We start from the raw sequence: 9692 nt of genomic DNA on the forward strand, positions 1-9692 counted from the left end.
CGGTACTCGGCAGCGGGGGGAATAGGAGGTGCCTGAGCGGCCGGAGCGGGCTCGACAGCCAAGGGCGGGGGGCGCACGAGCGGCCCTTTCGGCTGCGTGTCGGCTCCGAGCAGGACCGAAGGCGGCGTCACTGCCCATTGAAAGGCCCACGCAGAAAGGACAGGCTGCCTGTCCGGGACGGGGCCTTGGGTCTCTTCAGCCTGTTCTGCTTTGTCACAGCTTTTCTGAGACCCAGCTGCTGTCGCCAGCTGGGTTCCACTGTCACAGGAGGGTGAAAGCCAGTCCCCACTTCTGCAGCCAGTGCCGTGGGACAGCCGCCCTCGCAGGTGGGGTGAGGCCAGCACCCCGAGCACCGAGGGAGTGGGGGGTTCCTAATGCAACCAGCCCTTGTCACATAAAAGGTAGCGCTGGGCACCGCAGCCGTGATGTGAGAAGTTCAATAAACGCACAGCTCGCCTGTGCTTCAGACGTTCCGTCATTAGAACACGAGCCCAGAGAACTAAAGCTCAAGCCCAGAAAACGGCGCCGGCCCCTCGGGAAAGGCGGGCTGGCACCCACGGGACCCGTGTGATGCACGGCGAGAGGAAGGACACCCTAGGTTTCCACGGAATCCATGACACCGCAGCGTTCAAGCGAGGCCGGGCAAACGAGAACAATTTCAAAAAGTTCAGCCTCCCTACATGGACCCTGCCCCACAAATCTTCCAACTGGAATCGCATCGTTTTCTTCTGCATCCTTTTCTGGGGCTAAAACAGTGGTTCTTAACAAATGGTCAGTAGTCACGTGAATAGATGATGATTTCGCCAAGAAGCAAAATTTAATTCAAAGCAGGACACCATTTTCTGGTGACCGAAATGAAGTGACTCGTAAACAAGTTTAAGAAATAACAAAGATCCGTGTTAAGGAGAGTGAAGAGACCTTCTCAAACGCTGTCGCTTATGAAAGCGCAAACTGGTTCACTTTCGGAAGAGCCATTTGTCAGTATACTGAAAGCCTCGCAAACGTTCAGAATCTCAGGCCCAGGGAACCTATTTTGCAGGACGAGTCCCCAAGGACAACTGCTGTGCAGACGAGAGGTTGGATAACACCGCTCCTCACTGCGGCGCCATCTGAAATAGCAAAAAGCAGATCCAGTGGCGACATCTGACATTAGAAACGCAGGTCGGCAAAGCGCCAGGCAGCCGCTGATGACGCGCCACACTCACTGGCGCCGTCTCCTAAGTGTGAGGTCACGCGAGGACACTCTTTCGGAACAATGTGAGGGAAGGCGAAACGTTTCACATGGCGTGATTTTTACTAACGTCAAATCAACATATGAGACTGAATGTAACGACATATGTAAAACGCAAGTTATTTCCTGAGTTACGAGATTAAGCCTGCATGATGAAATGGCCGATAAATAAGTCTCCCATCCGGGCTCTGGCCTCCTCGTTGGCCTTGAAAAAAGTTACTTTCTCTCTTTGTATCTGGTTTTCTAACCAGCAGAACCGTAATAATTACAGTCTGCTTAGAGTTGCTGGGCAAATTGAGTAGCGCTCAAATCTTTACTATGCAGATATGAGAAGAACTACATTTACTGAGAGTAATATTTAATATGGACTTCTAAGACGCACAAGTCTTACTCTGCAGGCCCCCTTTCACTGGAAGAAAATAAAATGCTCTCTGCAACCTAACTGCACCCGGCCACCCCCCGCCCCCACTCTGCCCACGATCACCCACGGCCGGGGGTCACGTGCATTAAACATACGTAAGGAAACAGGAATGAGCTATACCAGGCTCAAGACTCCGCCCCAGGCTAGGATATATATCACTGTTCTACGTCATACAGTAAAATTCTCTTTACAAGTAACTCTGAAGCACATTCTTAAAAGGAATCGAGTATTATTTAGGAGAGGCTCAGAATGAAGGGACGGGGAGTAAACGAGTAGCATAAGCCGGCTCAACCCCAAACCATTCCGAACCTCAAACCATTCTGAACGTGGGGGTGGAGTTTTCCGTGGACTTGGACTTGCTCTGCTCAGCACAGCGCTGAGCTGTCCTCTCATCGGCCACAGCCAGGAGGCCAGGATGGTCGGGGCCTCCCCGAGGGGTTCACCAGGTGACAGCGGCAGAGAAGCTGACGCTCAGGGCACAGCAGGCGGGGAGGTGGCTGCTGGCAAAGCGGGAGTCCCGTGTGGGCGCACAGCCCCAGGCGGCTCAGCCCACCCTGCAGGGGACGTCATCAGCTCTAAGGGAAGGACAGTCTCTAGCTACAAGGTCCTCGGGAAAGGGGGATCAGCTTTCCTGAAGCAGCTGTCACCAGGGCTTGGTGGAGTGTTCTTTCCCAGAGGAGCAGGATTTGATGAAACGGGCCCGAGGGCAGAGGCGCTATGGGAAGGGGGCGCAGAAAGGCGTGAGAGGGGAGGGGGGAGGAAGGAGAGGAGGAAGCAGTATCTCCGCAGCTTTCTGGTTTTTTAAAAAAAGTTTCTTGCCTTTCAAATAAATCTTGCACCAAGCAGCATCTCTTGGCAGGTGCCAGTGAAGAGTGAGAGGCAGAGGCCAGGAACACGAAAAAGGCTAGTAGCACCAACGGTTCCCCAGAATGTGCTGGAAACAGAAACCCGCCTAACCACCGAGTGCCCTTGGATATGAGTAACCCTTTTTCCCCAAGACAGAAAACCTTAGTGACCACTGGGTAGGATTCTCCATCCGCTGCTGAACTCAAAGCACGCGATGCAGCTCAGTCTCACGAGTTCAAAAGCTACGCCTTGTGGTAGAGACAACAGAAGCCCCTTCTTCGAGACTATGGAAAAAGCGTTCGTTTTCACAAAGAGCGAGCAGTGTTCTCCTGCCTGCGGGGGAGGGATGGCGGAGGGAAGGGTGGGGGGTACAGCACCAGCCAGCAGCCAAACACGACAGAGAAACACGGGTTAATTCTCTGGAGAAACGAATACCACCTGTGTCTGTCATACTAACGCAATTCACTAAAAGTCATTTAAAAACTTACAACATCTGTAAAAAATCAAGTGATGTTCCCAGTGATCAGTCAGTGCCTCCAGCACTTTAAACTCCAGCATCTATCCCACGCCTCAAAATGATCTGTTCATACACCTACCTCGTAGCCCCGATGGGCCACATCTCCATGAGAGAGTGTGCTCCCCAGAATCTGGCTGCTCCCCAGAATCCAGTCTAGAAGCCGGCATAGAGTGAGTGCTCCATAAACGCCAGCTGACGTGCTAAATGAGCCGATATTACACGGGGGTCGAAGACCCAGGATCCTGACCTTGTACCACATGAGGGCGCGGCCCCCCGTCTCTTGGCGAGCTTTTTGCATTAAGAAATCTCAGATCCTGTATTAGAGATTCAGAAAATAACCTTGGAGAATTATTTTGATTAGCAGTTAAAATTACAGGGACCATTTGTAATATTAAAAAAGGAAGTGCTGTTTCAATATCTTGTAACTTAAAAGGCTGGTTTTGATAATATGTGACAATGACGACCGAAGGCCACTGCATCTTCCTATGTGATTCACTAAATGGAACAATGACTTTGACAGTATTTGATTTTACTGTCCCAAGACAGTTTAAACAACAAACGTCTGGCTCCTGTCATACGTAGGTAGGGTTTTCCCTTTGCTACAGTGCCGCTTCCTTCCGGTCTACGTGGGCAAATAAATCCCCCTGACCCCGGGCCGGTACTGATGAGGGAACTTCCGGTCGGTGAATCAGTGTCAACGTCAGCAAAGGCTCCTGGGTGTATCTCCGTGACACTGGCAGTGTGCACCCACGAGACGTTCCCCTCTCAACGTCGCACTACCACCCGAGTTTAGAGGTTTGGGCTCGTGCTGCCTGACATCCCTACAAATGTAAAGGATTTAGCACAGAAAGTCTTATCTCTGGATTTGTAGTTTTCATAATCTTGGTTTGCAAAATCCAATGAGCCGGAACAGAACCCTACACAGCCCCAAAGCTTCAGAACCAGCAAGCCAGGCGCCTTGGGAGGCAACTCTCCGACGCCCACATCCCTCAACATGTAACCTCGGGTCCTTTGACTACTAGAAACTTGTCCTGGGCCCCTAACACAATCAAAGAACAATGACTATTGAATGCGACGGCCTTTTAAATTAGTGAACTCTACAAGAATAAACAGAAAATCTCAAAGTTATGCTGCTTAAAGATTAGGAAAATGTAGGCCATTTTAAATTCAGCCTCTATACTGCTACGAAAATTGTGACTTGTCTCACTGTGTTCCGAGATCTCTCACCAGCAGAGGCAGGCATTTCTTCAGAAACGCACAGGCCGACGTCTGAGTGTGAGTAATAATCTACAACAAAGAGCCAGGCATCGGGTCTGCGGCTTTGGGGCGCAGAGGCGCACACACAAATGACTCGCTTTTGTTCTAACTCCGGCCCGAGTGGAAGCTATGGGATCTAGGCCCAAGTGTTTTAGAACTTTCTTATGTAACTGGAACCAGGTAACAGAATATTCCCGATTATCCCTGCTTTGCTGAAGACAGCTAACAGAGCTTCACGTCTGAAACAAAGGCAGGAGGGCCACCGCCACCACGAAGGCCACCGCCACCACGAAGGCCACCGCCACCACGAAGGCCGCGGCCAGCGCCGGCCAGTGCACTGTCGCAGCCGCCGCTCACGGGCCGAGCTCTTCCCCCGGGCCCACCGAGCCGCGTCGCGTCACCTTCTTCACTGTTTCTGCGGAAATGGCCACTGTCCACCGACAGCCAAGCCGGGGGATTCCTCCAGAACTCTAAACAAACTCTTTCGAGTCTCACGAATGGGGGCTGTATATAGAAATGAAATGTATAAAATCCTTGTTTAAAATAAGCAAAAAAAAAAAAAAAAAATCTGTGGGGCCAGGCTTCAGGATGGTCCCCATGAAGCCCACCTGCTGGTACTCGCACCGAGGCACAGTGCCACCTGTCACGTACCAGGGTTGGCCTGCGTGACCGCAGAGTGTAGCCAAAGTGACAGTTATGAGAGCTCGCAGTTGTGTTTTGGGCCGTTTTCTGCTCTTACATGTCACCCTCAGGGGAAGCCAGCAGCCGTGGCGTCAGCCTGGGGACAGGCCATGCGTGGGGCGAAGATGCAGCCGGTGTCCGCGAGCTGGGAAGCAGGTCCCTCCGCATCAACCGCCGCTGGCCGGCAGTGTGGCTGCAACCTTGCCCGCGGCTCCTGAGTCACCGACCCACGGACACGGCGAGGTGACAGATGCGGAATGCTTTCGTGCACTAAGTCTGGGGCCGTTTGCTGCTCCGCACTAGAGATTCATGGAAAACGCCAGAGAGAGGGACGGAAGACTGCCCCAGGAAGTCCGAGACAAAAGGCTCCAGCAAAAAGCGACACGAAGCTCAGAGGCTACTTCCTAAACACACAGTACGGCTTCCATGAACGTAAGGCATGACAACTGCCTTCGTGACAGCGGGCCAGGGGAAGGATCAGAAGCGCCCGATCCTCCACGGGAAGCACGTCCTGTTTTGAGGACAAAGGAGCCACACTCAGAAGGGCTACAGCGAAGCAGCGTTGGGCTGGAGAAGGCAATGGCAGGAAGCCGCTGCCAAGAGCCCGGACGCAGCGGGACAGAGATGCGCCCTCCGGGGGACGGGACCGACCCCGGCTGGGGGCAGCTTCCCGGAGCGGGGGCTGGGGGGAAGCACGTGAGGGTCGCCCAGCCCGTGGCGCTGTCCCGGGCGGGCGCTGTCCCCGAGGATCCTGGATGGCAGGCCCCTCCCCCCAGCAGCCTGCCCCGTCCGAGTGGGGGGCGGGAGCAGGCTGGTCAACGGACGCGTGACGAGTGCGGCCCGATTCGGATCGTTGATTTTGACATAGTCTTAACCGTGAAGTTGTCTGGAAAGGACATACCGAAAAATCAGGGGCACTGTATCTGCCCAGGCGACACGCGGAGAAACGGTGCACGTCAAAATGCCACTCAGACTGCAGCCCGGCCCGGCCCAGCCCGACCTGCAGAATCGTCAGAGAGCTGCGGTCCAGCGAGCCAGCGTCTCGCGGCCAGCAGGCCCCGGACGATCACGAGGACGGGCGAGTTGTCACAGACGTCGGGTCCTCCCGCTCATGGCTCCTACCACCCACCCACTTCGCCCCTTTCCCGACTCAAAGCCCCTCTTCCTGGGGACTGGGGAATGGCCGACCGTTAACAGAGGCGAGCGGGCCGGGCACGGCGTCTACCAGGGAACGCCGTGAAGGGACCTAGGAGCGACAGCAGAGTCGGGCTAGACGGCCACGAGAGCCCTGCTGGCCTGAGATCGCAGGCAGGCAGGTGACGCGTGGTGGCCCAGGCCACGGACGCTGGTGCTTCCTGCGCCGGCGTCTCCGCTGCCCATGGTTCCGCTCTTTCTAGTCGACATTCACCAGGAGGACCCACTAGTGCGTTAGGAAGAAACGAGATAAAAGGCGTGATCATCAGAAAGGAAAAGGTAAAAACTGACATTTGTGATGACTGACAGTGTTCACGGACAATCCAAGAAGATCTACAGTTAGAACTAATCAGTCAACCTGCAAGTTTGCTGGATACGAGTCAGTCCAGTATTCTCATACGCCCGCAACAAAAAGAAAGAGAAAATCATTAAAAATACCATTGACAACAACACGCAAAGATCAAATAACTAGGAATATATCAGAAAAAAGAATATGCAAAAGCTCACCACTGAACACTATTAAAACACCATTTATTAAGACTCAAAGCTGTCATCAATTAGAAGCCTTGATGATATCAAACTGTCAATTCTCCTCAAATGATTTATAGATTCAATGCATCGCAATAAAAATATCAGGAGGTTTTGTTTATTTACTTATCTATGGGTAGAAAGTGACAAGGTGATTCTAAATTTTATATGTCCTGGAAGGACCTAGACGGCCACGGCAATCTGGAAGAAGAACAAAGCTGGAGGACTTCCTACCAGGTATCAAGACTCTCTGAGACGGTCATTCTGGAAACCTGGCACGATGCTTCCACTGGCCGCAGGCTCCCATTCACCCACCCTCAGTCAGCTAGTTTAATTCATTTTCCTCGTAAGTGTTTATCTGAGGTCTCCATCATATAACCACTTATAGCACTGCTTCAAATGATATTTAAAAAGCTTATTTATAATGGCATCTAACACACCTCACGAACAATGATAAATCTGTGCTAATTTTGTCTTTTTTTCCCTAACCAATTTTTCAGATGTCTATGAGAATAAAAAAAGCCAACATCTTGAGGTTCATTAAGTTTCATGTAGCTTCTCTATTATTACTTTTCAAAGGAACTGAGACTGCTCCATATTCTGAGAAACTTTATAAGGGTTGATTATAATACAAATCCTTCTTTATTGAGGATACTTTTTGAGGAAAAAAAAAAGAATCTTACTACACATTAACGGACATCTATGGTACCCGAGGACTTGAAGAAATGAACAATGGCCAAACCTTTAACAGAGAAGCAACCAATTATGCAAAATTGAATACAGGGGACATTTGTCTTTGGCAAAAGGCAGGCAAAATGCAGAATAAAACTTTAGCCACATACTTTTATCACCCAACCCAACTAATATCTCAGAAAGGAAAAGGGCAATTCAGAACACAGTAATATATAGAAAAACAGCAATACTGCTTGATGAAATAATTCTCCTATTTATAAGTAAGTGACTGACCATAAATATTCTTCCTCGAACAAAGATCAACTATAATCTTTCTATGGTCCCACCTGCCTTTTAAACCCCGTTACTTTTGTTCTGTTTAACCGCCAGTTAAGACCCCACAAAGACAAACTGTTCACACAGACCCGTGTTTCTGGGCCTCCTCCAGACGCTTGCTCCATGCGCTGGAGGTTTCTGCCTGCGTTGAAGCTTGTGGCCTGACGTAACCTTTTTCCCGGCAGTCATTCTCAGTCCGGCAATATTTTTATAACATTCAAAATAACTCGCCCACTGACTTACTTGAAATTTCTAAAACGACTTTCATTTTATGCTCTAATTTTAAATAATTCATTTCTTAATGAGAAACTTTCAGCTACTTAGCTAGCTCCATCTGAACTCTGCGGCATGAAACCCGAATGCAGGCGTTTTTGTAGAAATTTTTCTCTTGGCTTGGTTGAGGCCGTAAACACCAATCCAGGATACCTTATAATTATCTTATGAAAATCTGGAGGAAGGTCACTTACAGTAACTCAAGGGCATCTTACAATATTAAAACCAGCTTGGAGTCGACGTGCCTCTGATACAAACTACGACCAAAATCATCCTCGAGAGAAAAGCATTTATCCTAATTATTTATTCATCTGGATGTCCTAGGTAAGAACTTAAGTACCCAAATACGCTTAACTATGTTATCGCTTAGGATTTTTTCTGTGAATCATAGATTAAAAAAAAAACAACGAATAAATGTCATCATGAAAAACTGTATGTTCCAACACAGTCCACGAGCTGTTCGAACAAGTTCTGGACTATTTCTGGGCTATCTTTAAACAGCTCCTATGCTCACAGACGTTAGAAATATGCTGATGGTGTACGTATAAACGCCAAGCATCGCGTAACTATGGTTTCCTTTGACAGCAAATCCCTCTGAAAAACATACCATCTCAATCCTAAACACAAATTTCAAAATGTGTTAACTGGATAAACTCATTTCGCTCCCTGCCTTTCTGTGACATCACAGACAAGAACAAGATATTCGCTCAGTTGCTCAAGGCCATAGCACAAAGGGAGTGTTCTAAAAATAAAGGGAAATTTAGGAGGATGTCGGCTTTACGTGCAGAAAGGGCAAAAAGCCGGACTCATGGAATGACCACTTTGTAAGGTGCCGTGTGCCTGAAATTAACATACTGCTGTATGTCCACTGTAATTAAAGTATAAGTTTAAAAAAACAGTCAACACACATTCTGCATATGTATCAGATACTGTATCCTTACAATAAAGTAAGCTAGAGAAAAGAAAATGTTATTAAGAAAAATCATAAAAAAAGAAAAAAGGGAAAAAAATAAGTTCTCTACGGTCACTGTCAGCTACATTAGTGGTTCTCTTTTCCTTGGAAATTTTTCTTAGATTTATTTTAACGGCAGTTGACATGCAGCGCTGTTAGCTGGAGTGTGCCACCCGAATACCTCGATACCACGACACGCCCGGCCGCCATCCGACACCGCCGCTGTTCCGACGTGACTGACCACATTCCCCGCGCTGGACTGTACATCCTGGGACTTATTTCACAAATGGAAGTTGGTCCTTCTTAATCCCCCCTCCCCCTTTCTGCCCATTCCCCATCCCCCTCCCCCGGCCGTTCAATTCTTGAATGGTTATCACGCACCTAGCGCGCTTTTGAAAAACTCAGATTTTTTCAAAATGGTGGTCTGAACATGTGTTTATCTTTAAAGTCCCTCTCCAAATCCTATTAAAATGACAATTAAAAAATTTCAAAAAGGAAAAATCCCCAAGAACAAAAAGAATAAGAAAGAGGCAAGAGCGGACAGGAGATGCCGGCAACGTTTTGCAAAACAGAAAGTGGACGGACGAGGAGTCACGGGAGGAAGTGGAGGCCTCGCTGTCTGGGGGGGGTGCGGCGGGTACCCCCGAGACCCTACTGAGGCTCGTGAATTTGAGGCGCTTCTGGAAACATGGGTGAGGAGCGGGGCCGAAGACAAACACCTGAAGTCTGGGTAAGTGACGAGAGGCGCTGAGGCCCCCATGCGACGGCGCGTGATGGGGGCCCG

At 49.7% G+C, this 9692-nt stretch overlaps 1 protein-coding gene across 1 annotated transcript in view; it reads right to left on the reverse strand.

Annotated features, from left to right (window-relative positions):
• Nucleotides 1-9692, reverse strand: part of LONP2 (lon peptidase 2, peroxisomal) — a gene marked incomplete at its 5' end in the record, with an annotated part of 57206 nt that overhangs the window by 11944 nt on the left and 35570 nt on the right. Inside the window, 2 exons of the mRNA XM_023524647.1 lie at nucleotides 5154-5164; nucleotides 6044-6174. Coding sequence (XP_023380415.1) covers nucleotides 5154-5164; nucleotides 6044-6174 — 142 coding nt within the window. The remainder of the gene's footprint in view (nucleotides 1-5153; nucleotides 5165-6043; nucleotides 6175-9692) is intronic.

This window comes from Pteropus vampyrus, unplaced genomic scaffold (assembly GCF_000151845.1).
Source record: "Pteropus vampyrus isolate Shadow unplaced genomic scaffold, Pvam_2.0 Scaffold485, whole genome shotgun sequence".
NCBI classification, from domain to species: Eukaryota; Metazoa; Chordata; class Mammalia; order Chiroptera; family Pteropodidae; genus Pteropus; species Pteropus vampyrus.